General features: G+C 44.0%; 2 protein-coding genes across 4 annotated transcripts in view; one reads left to right on the top strand and one right to left on the bottom strand.

The window, feature by feature from the left end:
• Positions 1-17,367, bottom strand: part of prdm6 (PR domain containing 6) — a 62,049-nt gene that overhangs the window by 32,692 nt on the left and 11,990 nt on the right. For both annotated transcript variants that reach the window (XM_086169918.1, XM_086169919.1), the window contains exons 4-5: positions 17,125-17,283; positions 7,605-7,732 (exon numbers count right to left, since the gene is read on the bottom strand). In XM_086169918.1, the coding sequence (XP_086026044.1) occupies positions 7,605-7,732; positions 17,125-17,283 (287 nt within the window). The remainder of the gene's footprint in view (positions 1-7,604; positions 7,733-17,124; positions 17,284-17,367) is intronic.
• LOC147221377 (GTPase IMAP family member 8-like) lies at positions 773-6,839 on the top strand. Of its 2 annotated transcripts, XM_086169826.1 has the most exons (3): positions 773-895; positions 2,113-2,249; positions 3,364-6,839. In XM_086169826.1, the coding sequence occupies exons 2-3, from the start codon at positions 2,183-2,185 to the stop codon at positions 6,069-6,071; spliced, it is 2,775 nt and encodes a 924-aa protein (XP_086025952.1). In that variant the 5' UTR covers positions 773-895; positions 2,113-2,182; the 3' UTR covers positions 6,072-6,839. The 2 variants fall into 2 exon arrangements, with proteins under 2 accessions (XP_086025952.1, XP_086025951.1); XM_086169825.1 differs by lacking the exon at positions 773-895 and having other exon boundaries at positions 1,698-2,249.

The following is a 17,367-nucleotide window of genomic DNA, read 5'->3' as shown; positions in this document are numbered from 1 at the left end:
GGAGCTGGCCACGTCCTTTTCCAACATGACTGCGCACCAGTGCACAAAGCAAGGTCCATGAAGACATGGATGACAGAATCTGGTGTGGATGAACTTGACTGGCCTGCACAGAGTCCTGACCTCAACCCGATAGAACACCTTTGGAAAGAATTAGAGCAGTGATTGAGAGCCAGGCCTTTTCATCACACATCAGTGTGTGACCTCATAAATGCACTTCAGGAAGAACGGTCAAAAATTCCCATAAACACACTCCTGAACCTTGTGGACAGCCTTCCCAGAAGAGTTGAAGCTGTTACAACTGCAAAGGGTGGACCAACGTCATATTGAACCCTATGGATTAGGAATGGGGTGACACTTAAGTTCAGATACAAGGCAAGGCAGGTGAGTGAATACTTTTGGCCATATAGTATAAAACAAATGTTTTTTTAAACTTGTTTTGACACTATAGATGCCACACTGCTGTGACATTTGAAAAATACACAGGAATCAAACCTTCTGGAGCTAAGTCGGATCAGGATGAGTGGTGGACAAGTCGAACAATGTCACTGTAGTTTTCCAGTCATACTGTATTCCCGTAAACTGACTTGATAGATGAAATTTTGAAACAGGTCAGTGAAATGGAATGCGGCTGTTGTTGTTTTTCTTTTCTAAATATTCCAGTCACTACTCAGTGCTTGCTGTGAAACAGTTTAAATCCAGTCATACCAGTACTTAGCCCTGCCCCCCCACCGGGCGACACTCCTTATGCCCGAGTACTTATTTCCAAAGTCCAAAATGACTATGGGCTGAATGAAGTGAATTTCTCTATGGAGTGCTTCCCTTTCTTGCACATCTGAAGCGGCTCAGCTCTCACCACTCTCAGCGCTCCCACTGCAATTGACTCTTCACTTTTTAGGTAACAGTTTTTCTTTCTCCTTTTGATTGGGCAATATTTCCCTTTTCTATAAATTTTCTGAATTGTCAAACTGGATATCAAGGTAGCGTCTTTCACTCGTGTTCTCCGGTACTAACTTTTCCAGCTGCTTAATTACTTTCCTTTCAGATGTTTGGGTCTCAATTGTTTGTTTTCTTTCAGACTCCAAGTTAAAAGACCAGGTAATATTTTCCAACCTTTTTTTAAGATAGTTCCATATTAATATTTGTTGAAATTATTTCCTGAATCCTTCACCTTCTTTATTATTATTATTACTACCTGTTCTTTTGGCTATATTCAGGTAATTATTTTTTCTTATTAATTTGAAGATGAATATAACTTCCAGTCCAAACTCTTTTTTTTTTTAAAACTGCTTCAGATTTTTTGTTTCAAATGTTTAAACATTTACATAATGGGTATTCTTTTTGTGCGTTTTGTATTTCTTTCTTTTTAATCTTCAGGTTATTTCCTGTTTATTTCAAGGTCAGGTTGCAGCTTCCTGTTTCATTCCCTCCTGTTTCAGGCTTCACATCATCAAACCTTTACTTGCACATTCTGCTTATTAAAGTCCTCTCCTTCTGCTCATAACAATAAATGACTGATCCTTGTCACCATTCTAGTTTGCAGCACCTCTCCTGGATTTATCTTGCCAACGCATTCCTACACGCTGAATAAGAACAGCAAGCCCTGATGGGAAAAGCCACTGCTCTGTTCCGGTAGACTAGCCCGAGTAAATCCCCTAAATGTTCCAGACTTTCAATAAATTCTGGCCTAATTTTTACGGAGTTTTTGCAGTTGTTTAGCTCTTATCACGGTCAAAATTCTAAGTGTTTGCTAACCTTTTGGTAATTTCTTCCTGGATTTAGTAGCAAAGAATATTTCAGCCACTTCTCTCACATATTCTCAAGATGAGTTCTCTGATTTTCACGTCTTTTTTTTTTCCTCTTATTTTTAAGCCATTACAATCTGGCATTTATGTTTGAAACTTTCTGAAATTTAAATTGAACAGATTGTTCCTTTCTGGTTTCATCTACTTTGTCTTGGTGGTTTTAATGTACAGAAGTTGCATCCTCACTGTATATGTAATTACATGTCTTTTACAGGTGATTTTTTTATTTTTTTTTTTTGGTCTTTTTGTTGCGATTATCGTTTTACCAGACTGTGTTTGTTTCGGTTTCTTTGAACCTGTTAACCCTCAGGTGAAACCCCAGCCCCTCCACAGCGAGGCCATCAGTGTTGAACAGAGTTGCGGGTTTACAGCTGTCCCTCATGTCCGACAGCCTCCCCAGGATTCCAGCAGGCAAGACAATGTCAGGCTCTTCACCTGCAAAGCTGAGTGAGTTCTCAGGTCCTCCACATCAGCAGCAGCATCAACATCCCCTAATCTTTTCACCTGTTTGATTGATACTAACAACCGAACAGTCCTCTCAGAATGAATGAATGAGTGGGGCCGGTTGGTGCAGGACATGTATGCAAGCAGTGAGACGGAGGTGAGGTGCGTTGTAGGGTTGAGTTCAAGGTGGAGGAGGAGAGGGGCTGGTGCGCATATGGAGGAAAATCTAGAGAGGAACGACCTGGAAAGAGGATGAATAGGAGTTGACTTTCCCATTGGGAACGGGAGGACGGATAGGATCAGGAATGAGTCCATCAGAGGGACAGCACATGTTCTGGAGATGAAGTCACACCGAGATGGTTTGGACATGGGGAGAGGAGGGAAAGAGAAGATCTGAGTGGAGGGATGCTGAGGTTGGAACTGCCAGGCAGGAGGTCTAGATGAAGACAAGAGAGGAGTTTCATGGATGGAGAGAAAGAGGGCATGACGTTACTTGGCGTGGGAGAAGAGGATGAAGAGGAGAGGGATAGATGGAGGCAGATGATTGGCTGTGGTGACCCCTGAAGGGAGCAGCCCAAATGTGAGGAAAAACTGTGAGCATTTTAATCAGAAAGAAATTGAACTTGTGTTTCACCGATCACACAAATACATGTTAACTACTGAGAAAAAAAGAATTTCAATTGACAAATTGGTCGACACAATTATATGTATAAACAGTGCATACAGTTATGTAGAAATGATATGGGCAAATTTCAAGTGTTGTATGTTGAGAAGCCTCTATAAAAGGATTTAAGGTAACCAATCCCAACACAGTACTGCAGACCTAACCTTTCTGAATCTGGTTCAAATTAAAAGACATGCGATTTTCTAGTTCTCCAAAAAGAAACCCATTAATTTCCTTTCCTTTCAATGGCCCTCTTCCCGTTTATGCTCACTTCTTGCTTATATGTGGTATAACCTCCATACATATGTGGGAAATAGTACAACGTAGTAGTTACAACCGCATGAATCACATGGAGATTGTTGATGTTTGTTCTCCACAAGATCAGAGTTGAATGCATCTGAGTTCTAGAATCAGGGCTGAGCTGTGTCTGCCTGTGTGTCTGCGCCCCTGCAGCCTTTCACCTGCAGGGCGTCGTATTTGGGAAAAGCTGCTATGAAAAGGCACTGCTGATGGCCTTCCTCTTGGGGAAGAACATGTCACACATCAGCATGAAAAAGAGGAGTCTCAGCCACGGCCAGTGGAGGAGGACGGGACTGACCATGGTAGGATTGCCAGATGTCTTCAGCCTGCCTGTGGAGAGGGTGAAGCATGAGGTGAAGAGATGTGTGGCCAAATGTCCGCCAGGACCCAACATCCTGCTGCTGATTGTCAATCCCTCTGACTTGACCCAGCAGGACAGGCAGACAATTATGTTTGTCTTGAGCTTGTTTTGTCCAGACCCTCTAAAATCCGTGCTGATCCTCCTGACGCAAAATGACCTGGGAGAGAATCCGGCGGTCCATCAGCTGATCCAGGCCTGTGAGGCGCCGCAGCACAATTTGGACTTGTACAACAATGATTTCACTGAGGACAACCTTCAGAGTCTGATAAACAAAATGGAAGACATCGTGATTGGCAAGAAAGGGGGACATCTGAACTTCTCGACACCGCTGAATCTGGTGCTTTGCGGGAGATCTGCGTCCTGGAAGACTGCAGTAGCTTCAGCTATTCTGAAAGGTGGAGAAAGACATGCTGAGACGTCAACAGAGAGCGTCATACATCGGGGAAGCGTGTGTGGACATCAGGTTTCCCTGGTGGAGTTGCCCGCCTTCTACGGAGAACCTCAGGAGGTTGTGAAGAAGGAGTCGTTCGGATGTCTTTCCCACTGTGAACCCGAGGGCGTCCATGCCTTTGTCTTTGTCCTACCTTTACACTCTTTTACCGATGAGGACAAGAAGGAGAGGGAGGAGATCTGCAGAGTGTTCAGCTGTCAGGTAAAGGCATTCATCGTGAACCTGTTTGTTGTGAATTCAGATCCAGCGTCTGAAGATGTTGTCAAACTCCTCCCGGAAGACAAGGACATCGAGGAGCAGCTACGGAGATTCGGAGAAAGACACCTTGTCTTCAACACCAAGGACAAGACGCAGGTCTCGGAGTTAATGAACATTATGGAAAAAGTGACAGCTGAGGGAACTAGAGTTTTCAAAAAGGAGATGATTGCCAGGCCTCGTTTGAAGATGATGAAAACACAAACACGAGCGGAAATTCTCAGATTCGTTCTGGTGGGGAAGACGGGCTGTGGAAAGAGCGCCACTGCAAACACCATCCTGGGGCAGGAACTCTTCCATTCTAAAGCCACACTGAATTCTGTAACAAGGGTTTGCCAGAAGGAGGAGAGCGAGGTGGACGGGCGTCCCGTGGTGGTGGTCGACACCCCGGGCCTGTTCGACACAACTCTGTCCGTCCAGGACGTCCAGCGGGAGCTGGTTGAATGCATCAACCTGTTGGCCCCGGGACCTCACGCCTTCCTACTGGTGCTACAGATCGGACGCTTCACTAAGGAGGAGAAAGACACTGTCGAACACATTCAGATGTTTTTTGGCGAGAAAGCGAAGGATTTCATCATCATTCTCTTCACCAGAGGCGACGAGCTGAATGGCCAATCCCTGGAAAGCTACATAGAGGAAGACAAGGACGGTTTCGTCAAGCAGCTAGTGGAAGAATGTGGTGGGAGATGCCATGTGTTCAATAACAAGGAGTCTGAGAACCGAGCGCAAGTGAGCAAGCTGATTGACAAAGTGGAGTCCATGATGACGGGAAATGGCGGCAGCTTCTACACCTCCGACATGTTCAGAGAGGCGGAGGACGCCATCCAGAAGAAAACAAAGTCCATCATGAGGGAGAGAGACGAGGAAATACAGAGACAGGAGAGGGAGCTGCAACAAGCACATGAGAAGGAAATCCAAGCAAAGAAGACAACGGCCGAGCAAGAACGAGCTGCAAAGGTCATATCGATCTGGAAGAAATTTAGAGACGTCAAGAAAAGACAGGAGGAAAATAAGAGCAAGGAAAAAGAAATGAAGAGGCTGCGAGATCAACGGAGAAAAAAAGATGACCAGGACTTCGAGATGAGGAAAACACAACGTCGCATCCTGGAGGAGAAAATTAAATCGAAGGGAGAGTCGACGAGCGGGTCCAAGAGAGAGTCGAGCTCGGTGACGAGTTTGAAGCAGCACGTGCTATCATTGCAACAGCAAGAGGAGGCTCATGAGGAGGAGATGAAGGAATGGTGGGCAGCACAGTTGGAAGAGAACCTACGGTGGGAACAGGAGAACAAAGAGATAGAGAGGCTGAGGGAGGAGTGGGAAGGTGAAAAACAAGAGTACGAACAAACGCAGAAAGAAGACCCACTCTTAAAAGAGGAGGATGAAAAGCAGTTGAAGATACTGCAGGAGGACTTCCAGAGGAGGATGAAGGACATCCAAATACAGAACCTGGAGGAGGCCAGACAGCAGGCTGAGGAGTTCAACGAGTTCAGGTGCAAGTACAATGCCGACTTCTTCGCCCTGCTGGTCAAGCACGGCAAGGAGATGGACGACATGAGGAGAAAGCAGCAGGAGAAACGAGACTTCATCATCCAGCTGCTTTGCAAAAGGAGGAACAATCGCGTGGATTTCGAGAAGCTAAAGAAGAAGCAGGAGACGGAGATGAATGACTTGTCCAGCAACTTCGCGCAGCCCATGAACATCAACGAGCTCAGACAGAAGCACGAGGAGGAAATCAATGCGTGGCTTCAGGAGCGCATGAACAAGATGACAAAGACCGACTGCAGTATCTTGTGAGAAGTTTCGTCCCAAGACTACTACCACTACTACTACTAATAATAATAATTACAAGAATAATAATAATAATAATATCTGAAGAGATATTTCATTCTAGGAAACATTCAGATGGATGTGTAAACAAATACTGTTCTTTGGACTTAAAACATTAAAAATGTAATATAATATATATATATATATATGTATATAGATATGTATATAGATATAGATATAGATATAGATATAGATATAGATATAGATATAGATATGGATATAGATATGGATATATCAGTTGGATGCCAAGTACTGTACCTGGTGTACTGTGTTATTTATGTACAGATATTATCTTGGGTTCAAGGTCTGGGTTCATGTAAGGACTCTTGTAGTTGATGGGGTTCCCCTGCCAGTGTAACACAGCCTGCAATATTGCTAGTGAAGTGTCCATCACAATATCCATGTAAATGTTGAATATTCTGTAGCTACAGCTAATTTGAGGCAACTAATGCAGAAGATAAAGGGATTACAAAAGCGCCAAATATAGCAAACTGATATACATTATGTTGTGCTTCTATTGATCAGTATTGTACATAACTGAATTAAAAACTCATATGACGTGACATTAAAAAAAAAATAAAAAAAATGTTATTTTCTTCCACCTCCTACTTCCACACTCAAATTCTGCTGGCTGCAGGAAGTCAATGTCAGCGGTCTGACTGTGAAAGCATTCTGCTGGTCGACATTAACCAGAGGAGCAGACGCAACTGCAAGCCAAAACATGCTAACGTGCTGACCCATCAATGTTGGAGTTAGCTTCTCTAGCTAACAGTGCCATTAACTCACTATCTTAGCAATACCCACAATGTTACCAACCAACCAACCAACCAAAACATTGGGTGACGTTAATTTGCCCAAAGCTTGCTCAGCTGCAAGCATTCTATTTAGCATGTAATAGTATGCCACATGAATAAACTTGCGTAAAAACTCTAATATCTTATCAAACAGGGTTTCCTGACATGTATTTGCTCATGGTCTCAAACCGAGAGACAAGCTTGTAACAGTAACCCATCATTCTATGACCTCTGGGTCTTGATCCACTCCAGTTCAACCCAAAAATGACTTGACTTAGTGTCAAGTTGCCCAAATAAAGTGACAATGGCTGAGCTGATTTTTCCATTCAGGTGATAGGAGTTAGCAAGTGTATATATCCGAAGCTCGAGCGAATCTGCGTTATTGAACCTAAGCTCATATTTTCTCGATGATTTTGAGTCACCCAGCTGTCATGAGCAACTTATGCTCAGTGTGAGCGATTCTGTTACGAACAAGTTCTCAGGTCTCACAGACTGAAAAGTCAGCTGACTCAAAGATCCACTCTAGGCTCTAACCATGAAAGCAAGAAATAAAAACAAGAGAGCGACGTATCACAGCAAAACAGGCATAGGCAGAAAATGGCTCTGGCTGCGTAATGTTTTCAGCATGATAGCATTCTTCATTTGTCTCAGTATGATGCCACAAGTGGATCAATCATAGAGCTTCTTGTATGGAGAGTGTAGATACCTGTACTGCACCACCATCATGTTCTGCTCCCCGCAATGTCTCGCACAGCGGATGTATCTCATCCAACTCGACTTGCTGGGGTCGTTACCATCGATAAAGTGCTGTAACGTTCCCTCTGCGTCGTAAATCTGGAACACAAACACACGAAAACAGCGCTGGACTTAACATTCGGTGAAAGGTTTCTTCACACCTCACCCAGACACACACCTGGCTGAGCTGGTAGCCAATCGCAAACTCTTTACACAACAACATTACCAGTCAATCATTTTCATTGCTGAAAAGTGCAAGTTAGCGTAGCCACAATATTAGCCAGCTGATTAAATTATTCTGAAAAAACTATATCAACAACTGCAAAATGTATTACTATTTCTTGCATATGTACATATACCAATGTCTATGTATGGAAACTTGAATCGATGATTGAAGAATGAATGTAAACAAATTAGACTCTCGGACATATTTTAAACTGAGTAAAAGATTTTGTACACAAACTTCGAAAGGGATTAAGACTCGGAGTTAAATGAAGGATGTGTAAAGGCCTCCACAATAAAAGCTTGGCGTACAGGCTGTTTAATCCAGAGTATTTATGGTCAACTTGGAGAGCAGACAGTTTGTGTTGAGATCATCGGCGGACCATGTGCCTGCCGCTTCGGACCGGGTGTTTAAAACAACCAATCATTAGCCTCCTTACTACCAGCAGGACCTGATTGACAACCGCTTCAAAGACTGTCTGCGATAAGGAGGAGAAACCGGGATTGCGTCTGACACCGAAGAAAAAAGCTGTATTTATCTGAAATGGGAAAGACGGAACATCAGAAAGGAAGAACAAGGATTTTTTAAACCGGGAGACAAACTGGCAGTGCAGGTTGGGTCGCAGGGTCACCTTTGAACCGCCTCCTGACCATCACCCAACTCCAGGGGTAAGCAGGCGTTAATCCACCGATGTCCGATACGAGAAGTGAAGTGTGATTTGCGAAAAGGTCATGCGAAGAGTGCCCCCTGGGTTGAGAGACCGTCTCTCCAGCTTAATATTATTCCTGGTCATTCTTGAGAAACTCCCTCATGTTCGTTTTATGTTAATTTGCCAAATTTGAGTTTGTTTCTGGATGATTTTTGGAATTAAGGGGTTGATTTCAAGGTCACTTTTGAACTGACTCTCTGATCATCTTTAGGCTGAATTTGTTTTGTTTTTTTACTTTAAACCCGGTGACCTCATACGATCCTCCTCTGTGTAAAGACTTGATGTCGCCTGAACCCATGAAGGATAAAACAATTCAGTATTAAAGTCTATTCAGATCAAAAAGGAAGAGATAGTAAGAGGTAAGTCAATAATAACTAATTAAAACTTTTTACAGATATCAAACAAAGGAAGGAAAACAGGAACATCACTAATATGAAATTAATCTTTAAAATGTTATTTTTCTGTTTTTAAATCAAATAATTCTGATGTTGGATGTTATTCTGTCTATCTCTGCCTTTATCTATCTCTTTATCTCTGTCTCCCTATCCATCCATCTGTCTTGATCTGGTATACAGTATATTTAATAGCTGCTGTCTCTGTCATTCAAACATACACAACATGTAGACGGCAGATCCGTAACACACACACAAACACAAACACACACACACACGTTCTGTAGATCACTCCAGCAAGTTGTCTGGCACAACACTGGGAAGCTAACAGTGTTAGCATTCCATCCAATGTCTGTCGCATATCCTGCACTCTTAGTTGCATGAGATGCTGGAGCCTATCCCAGATGTCATCGGGCGAGAGGCGGGGTACACTCGGGGCTGGTTGCCGGTCAAGCATAGGGCCATATATATATGACAGACAAGTTTTCACTAATTTGGGGCAATTTTCCTGATTTTCTTCCAATTAACCTGCTGCATGTTTTTAGACTGTGGGAGAAAACCGGAGAACCCAGAGGTAACCCACACAGACACAAGGAGAACATGCAAACTCAACACTGAAAGGTCCGCTTGTCAAACCAGGGTCCTTTGTGTTGTGAGGCAGAAGCCAGTGCGCCACCGTGCCACCTGTGTTAGCATTCCCTCAGAAAAAAAACAAAAAACATTGACATCAGACAGAAGGCCTCTATTCAGCTGACAAACCGCTTGTCTCTCTATTTAGTTATCTAGTTAGCTAACAACATGGCCGATGACATGTTAAACCAAACAGCTAACCCCATGCTTAATCAAATGTTCAATCACTGACATTACCACAGGACTAGCCCTATAACCATTCGTAGCTAAAAACGTGATCAACCATACTTAGCCACAAGGCTAACCACTTGGCTAACCACATAGGCTACCGGGCTAATGAGAAGACTAACAAAATGGATACACGTGAAGCTAACATGAAGACCACACACGTCCCTTATCGCACAACTGACCACACAGCAAGCACTGACGCAAACCGCAAGGCTAACCAGGAAGCTAACCGCAAGGCTAAAACCATGTTGCACTGAATCGAACATATTCACTTTTTTTTAGATCCTGCATCCTGCACATTTTCAAGTCATAATTTCTAGTGATTTTTAGTGAATTTTTTTTTTTTTTTTCAATTTCCACATGGTGGTTTACTATGATTTAAAATAACAAAATCTGGCAAAAAAACGTAATTTTCTGGAGAAAATTATCATCATTTTTATCCTCAATAATTATTATTACTATTGGTGAGTAGTATTACTCTCACTGTTCTTGTCCTCTAGGAAAAGTCTTTATTCTTCTTTTGTGTAGTTATCAGGTAATTTGATTTTGGAAATGTAGTTTTTAATCTTCTAGGCCATTTCTTGCAAATGTTTTGGTAGTTTCTGTTTAATTCAATGTTGATCTTTTATGGATACCAGGAAATTTCTCCTGGCTTACCGGCTAATTTCCCAGTTTACCCAGTGACTTCTTGAATAATACTGCAGGTCACTTGGTTTCTTTTCTATTTCTGGTATGTTTAAAAATGAGGGCCATGATTTTAAGCTCTGATTTTCTGCACGCTAATTCTTCGTCTTGAGTTTGATCACGACCCGTCCCGTCTTCGCAGCACTGCCGGGTCGGTCTGTGTTCTGGCCAACACTGTTGCGTCCCGAGCACCTGCAGCTGCAGGCGCCACCTCTGCCTGAACGTCAGCCGTCTGAGCAGCAGCTGCTCGCCGGCTCCACGCCCGGTGTTTACCCGATCCGTCGCTCCAAGATTCCGATGGTGAGACAAAATGTCCAAACATAACACGCAGTCGAGCTGTGCGACATCACAACAGGGCGAGCAGTCACTATATTTCCCCTGGAGATCAACAGTCTCGACAAACTGGGTTTCTTTGCTTCTCCATAAATTAAGGCCACTTAGCGTGGACGGGCGAGTGCGGCCTGGCATCCGTGTACGAAGACCGCTCTGCAGCTTCACTTCCTAGCTGAGAGGTGCTGTTCTGACCTTTAACCCCATATATCATCAATGGTTTGACTTCTTTGAAATTCACAAGTGATTTTATTGTTCTAATCGTCTTCATTTTTTTTTTTTTTTTTTTTGGCATGCTGATGAAATTGGAAAAGTGGTTATATTCCAATCATTTGCTGTGATTTCATCCTGATTGGATATTTAGTGTTAACGTCAAATCAATGCCGTACTAATTAGCCAGCCAAAAAAGGCAAAGGTCAAGGATTTGAAACCAAACAAACAACACAAATCATTTTGAGAGGCTCGTGTGTATGTGTGTGTGTGTGTGTGTATGTGTGTGTGTGTGCGTGCGCGCACGTAAAACTCACTCCACTATCACCTAAACGCATTTAGCTGCATGTCTGAATGGCTGCTGGCATGTAAATGGCTGCTCTGCCGAAGTGTGTGTGACGTGTGTCTGTGTGTTTATCGGGCCGTGTGACGTGTGTGTGTCAGTAAGTCACTAATGGAGCCGTCAGCTATCTGACCACACGTGCTCTCTCGCAGACACACACAGAGTTTATCTGGAGTGTTTTTACACTCCTGAACGTCATGAACTTTAAAAAATACATATGTTTATTACACTCACGGGTCTGACTGTCCTGAATATAACAGAATTCTGATGAATACAAATAAAAATGTCTGATATTTTCTGTGGACACACCCTGGGAGTGAAACGGAGGAAACTCTTCAAGGACTGGGAAGCAAAAAGAGAAACTTTTACCAGAAAACAATGTGTGTTTGTGAGAGAAAGAGCATACAGAGGACAAAGAGAGAGCATATAGAACATAGAGAGAACATCGGTGTTTCTCTGGTTCCTTGGGTCCAAACTGGAAAAGTGTCAATGATCTCAGGCTTCTGTTCTTCAGCTAATCAATAAAACCCACAGTCACCCTTATCTGCTGTCTTCATCCTCCTCATCTCCCTCCTCTTCCTGCTAATTTTTATTCAAACTGATATAATTAATCATCTTCCATCTTTAAAATGCTTCCATTTTAAAATTTCCTACTTAATTCTAACTGACTGGATAATTTTGTATTTGTTTTCTTTTCAATGTTTAGGCAATAAAACATCTTATTATCATACATTTTCCATTTCAGGTCAGCTACAGACACACAGAGGTGTACCAACCAACCAGAGCAAAGAAAACAGTCGCAGAACAACCAATCAGAGCAAAGAAACCACAGATGAGCAATCAATCAGAGTAAAGAAACCAGCCACGAATGAATCAGAGAAAAGTAAAAATTCTGGCCATCCCGTCCTGGCATCATTAATCCATTAGAATTGAGAGTGAGGGATGGGGCTGAGGCAAGTTGTTTGGTTGCCAAGGCAACAAGTAAACACAACGCAACAACATTGAGGAGAGTGATTGATGACAGATCAGCTGATTATTGACAGCTGATTGTGTCGAGGGTGGATCTGTGTGTTCTCCGTCTCGCAGGAATAACACCGCGTCTCCAAACTCTGGATCTTTTGAACCTGGTACTGAGACGGTTTCTCAGCTCAGCCCAGAGTGGTGCTAACTCCCAGGATAAACACACACACACATACACACACACACACACACACACACACAGTTGGGAACCCAAGAGAACCATCAGAACCTTCTACACCTTCATGCTTCTGCTGCAGCTGCACACAGCATGAACACACACACACACACACACACACACACACACACTGTTATTCCAACAGGAGTGCCCTGATGGAAAACCCCAGTCTTTGTTCTCGGACCCCTGCGGTTGCCGTGCCGACAGGGTGATGTCACACAGAGGCGGAGGGTTTAACCAAACACGGGTTCCCGCGGCAGGTCAACGCTTTGCTCGCTTACAGGACGGCCGCCGACCTCCAGGGGGCGTGGCAGCGACGAAGGTGCGGGCGTGAGGGGGAGGAGGATGAGGATGATGACGAAGATGAGGATGATGATGATGATAATAATGAAGCCAGGGCAGAGAAAACATGCGTGATGGCGGCGGCGGTGACTTTACGACTGGAGATGCTTTCATGTTTCCTGCTGCGAGTAAAAATGTTTTCTGAGCAGACGGTGGTTACTGGAGCGGTGACATCACTGCGGCGAACGGACCATGAACCCCGGGCGCCACAGCCTGGACCAATCATACGCTCCGAGTCCCCCCCCCCCCCGAACTTACTGTCTCCTTTCTTCTTCCTTTTTCGGTAATTTCTTTCTGTTTTTCCAGACATTTTTTCGATGGATTTCAAAAGCACTCTGGTGTTCTAAAGGTTGATTATTCTATTTATTTGATCTTTTCTATTTGCATTTCAGGGGATATGTTTTGTTTGTTTGTTTTGTTAGCACCTTGTTGCTAATTAGATTTTCCGGGGATCTAATTTTCCCATTTAATTGCTTTTTTTGGCTTAATGTTTTTTTTGTACATTTTTCTATTCTCTCTTAAAAGAAGATTAATTCAGATGTTTGTTGCTATTTTTGAACATATTATTGCCTATTTGTAGACTTTTTCTCGTGGATGTTTTTGTTTTTGCTAAATTTTCCGGTTTATTTTCGTATCTTTGGGGGGGGGGGGTCTCGGCTCCACGCGCAGGGCCGGAGGGAGACGGTGTGTCTGAGCCGGAGGTCAACGCGTGACGGTGGTTTGTCAAATAACAGCCCCAGTGTGACGGTGCGATGACAGACCTCTGACATCACACTTATCAGGACCATTTCAAATCCCATAATTGCAGCCTCAGACCCCCCCCGGCTGGAATCCAAGCGGCGTGGAAACCACAACGCCGGGGGGCTTTACAAGTCAAAGCTTTAATAGAATCACTCGGACGCCGAGCTGCGACACGAGTCAGTGATCGCCGCCTTTACTGGACGCTCAGACCGCAAACCACTGGAACACTGGGAATTGTGTGGGGAGGCAAAACGCTGATGGACAAACAGGAGAGGAGGAGGAAGAATGCTACAGAGCCCCGCGGGGGTCTCGTCTAGGCCCCCCCTAAATAAATATTTAGCCTGACGCTCTGGGTTACAGTGCGTTCAGGGACGAGGTTGGAGCGCGACATCCAAGCCTCGCTGCACGCGGTTTTTCTCCCGGGAGGGATCGGACGAAGGCCACAGGCCCACAACTGATATCGGTCAGCATTTGAATTTGTTATTTTAACATTAAAAACTCAAGAAAAAAAACAACTCTAATCTACTATTCACTCCCAGAGTGAAACTGACAAACAGTTTGTCAACTGGGAGTTAGTTTTTTTTGACACAGTTGGGTTTTTTGACCTATTCAACTAAAATGCATTGTTAGCGACACCTGAAAACTTGAAGGAACAAATTACTTCAAAAATCTTACATTTGTTACTTTTTTTGACCCCCAAGAATCACCATTCTTTTTCCTGCACATTACAATCTGGGGCGATTAAGTACATCAGTTGATTTCGAGGACGCAAAGGAAAATGTGATGGTTTTTGGACCCCTTTTCTTTTCCCTTGAACCGTGGACGTAAATTCCATTGCAAACATTTGCGTAAGTCCTCACCGCTCTACGGGTGATAAGACGAGGAGAAAGCCTGTGGACGAACACATTGTCTGTGTTTATGTTCTCAACACTTCCCTCCTGATGCCTTTGAGTTATTTTGTGTGCCAGGGCCACAAGAGGGGCTAACAGGGGCTAGTGGTTGTAAATGAAGGCTGAAACTAAACGCAGTGACAACGGTTTTCTCCCAAAAGGCACCTGAAGACACTGGAGGCTCTTCTGCCGGGATGTAAACAACCCTCAAATGTAATCAACTTGTTATATATATACATATATATGTTTACGTAGAGACTATGTTTAGCATATATCATTGTCTAATTCACCGCTATAATCTATATTAGAGTACATTTGACCACATTTGCAGTTTACACTCACTCTCTCTGAGTTAGCGATCAACACAAACGGCAGCAACTTTGGCCGGCTCTCCTCTTCGTCCATCGGATCCTCCACTTTTTCAAGTGCATTTTCAGTGACTGAGTGTTTTCTCTGTCAATGCGCTAACGGTCGAATGTGAGAGCCTGAACTAAAGACATTGAGCAAATGTAAAAGAAGATGGAGCCGAAATCGCGGCATCCATTGGACATCAATATCCAATATGGTGGCATCCGAGTGAAATAAACAGTCTGTACTATTCTGAAGATCCCGTATTATAATAGCCGAAGCAAATGTTTATCAAACAGGATCTATTATTCTTACAAGTCTGGGTTCCCTTTAAGTGTTTGTGTGTATATTTCCAACCCACGAGGATGCAGTTTGCATTGGCTCGGAGGTTCAGCGGGCCACCTAGTGGCCGTAGCCGAGAATGCATCCAATACAGAATAAAATCGTTTACTTTGAAAGCCTGGAGTGCCGATAACTGCGTTTGTGTGTGTGTGTGTGTGTGTGTGTTTGCATGTGATCAATGTGTCCAGGCCTGAAATACACCGGGCTCCATGTCCTGCGCTCCACTCACACGGAACGCCAGCTGTCTTAATTAAAAGTGGCCCTTGGCGGGCGCCATGGACGATGCCCCTGATTGGCTATAGGACACCCATCACTTCCTGTTTGGCTGCCCGTCAATAAGAGAGTTTAACCGCCACTGAGCTTTAATGGAAGCACTATGTTGTGTGGTCGGATGACTCAGAGCCCGTGCCTGGTGCTGCTTGGATGTGGGGGTTCAAGGCCTGATCTGAGGGCCCGGGGAAGGGTCCAGAGTGAGGGGCCGCAGGGCCGGAGTCTTACATCTTATCTTTGTCTTGCAGGTGATTCTTATCTTTTTTTGTCAGTTTTTTTTTCCAATTAATTTCAGTTGTAATTTGGATATTCGGGTGCTTTTCGGAGTTGCTGGATTCCATTTGAAAGTATTTAATGGTCGTTTATTTATGTTCTTGATTACTTTCTTGGTTGGTTTGTGTGTGTGTTCATGATGAGAGTTTCCCTTCAGTCACACTTAACACGTACACTATGGGGAGGGAGATTCGTTTTTTCATTTTTCTTAAAAAAAAAAAAAAAAACACAACTCCCTGGTATACTCAGCGGCACAAATAAATTAAAAGCATACAAATAATTCCTAATGATTAAATCACAGAATTACATCACAGTTAGGAATAAAATGTTGATCCTGTTTATGTATTTCTATGTTTCTTTCACTCATAAATGAATACTCTGTCTAGCTTTAAATTATTAAGCCTAGGATTTTATTCACCCTTGGTTTTTCATTCCACAGAAAATTAATCAACTCTCTGGCACAAAGAAACATTGCACTTAGTTAATTCAGAGGCACATAAAAGATATTAAAAATTCACCTGATTGTTCGGGAGGACGTCAGACAGATTATTAACCAATGCATTTAAGTCACTCAAATATGCAATGAAACACATCAAACTGATTAGGAAACCACCTCAAAATCATCAAGACACCACCTTAAAATCCTGAAATGACCTTAAAATCATCAAATGTATTTAATTAATCTAGAAATTGCATCTGAATCAGTCAGAAATCCTAAATTCATAAAACTATGTTTGAAAATGTGAGCGCTAACTGTTTCTCTTTACCATAAACCCACTGTCATGCCGTCAGCTTGATCTGTTGTCATGGAAACGGCCCGTCAGCCCATCCATTGACAAAAACTAAATACGAAAGGCATACTAAAAGGACATGCAACAAAACAAATCCCGCCTTGGGCGTCCAGCCGCTGCCAGACTTGACCTTTGACACCTCTGAATGCCCCCAACCCTCAACCTATGACCCCTGACCCCCCGCACCCACCCTGCCCCGTCCACCTGCCTGACATCCTACATTACAGAGACTGATGTCCAATCGAGTGACGTCTGAGCGACCTTTATCAGCGCAACCCCGCGGGACTCATCAGTCCTCTGACTCCCGGCATCCTTCATTGTCTGCTCGCCTCCTCCACTCCATCCTAGCATCCTTAGCCCCCCCACCCATGACTCCTACCATCCTTCACTGTCTCCTTCACGTACTGAAAATACGATGTGCTCTGACGGAGGGAGTGACGCCACGCTCAAGCACACACACACACACACACACACACACACACACACACACACACACAGGTCTAAATCAGATACCATCAGACACGTTGTTGCCCCCCCATCCTGGTCTTACCTCCCACAGGTGTCTAGTGTTCCTGGGAGCTCCGGTGTGCAGTTTGTCCACTAGCAGAGGGACGCCCTGGAAGGGGCCGATCCAGGTGCCCTGGGGGATCCGCTGGGCCGCGCAGATCCCGTAACCCAGGCCGGGGACGGTGCTGGTGCACAAACACACCTGCAGGGGGTGGACAGAAGGACGTGAGGAGGCCTGATGCTCCAAAGCCAGGGACAGACCGGACCGATGGTTCGCCTACCAACT

This window comes from Fistularia commersonii, chromosome 22, assembly GCF_037954325.1.
Source record: "Fistularia commersonii isolate RoL2024-O1a breed Wild chromosome 22, RoL_Fcom_v1.0, whole genome shotgun sequence".
NCBI classification, from domain to species: Eukaryota; Metazoa; Chordata; class Actinopteri; order Syngnathiformes; family Fistulariidae; genus Fistularia; species Fistularia commersonii.
The sequence above is the reverse complement of the archived record's forward strand: the minus strand, read 5'-3'. Positions and strand labels throughout refer to the sequence as shown.

Excerpts from the sequence above, each read along its gene's own strand:
- LOC147221377 (XM_086169826.1), top strand. The coding sequence starts at position 2,183 with ATGTCCGACAGCCTCCCCAGGATTCCAGCAGGCAAGACAATGTCAGGC. Across the intron at positions 2,250-3,363 it reads CTCTTCACCTGCAAAGCTGA|CCTTTCACCTGCAGGGCGTC; the intron begins GTGAGTTCTCAG and ends GCGCCCCTGCAG.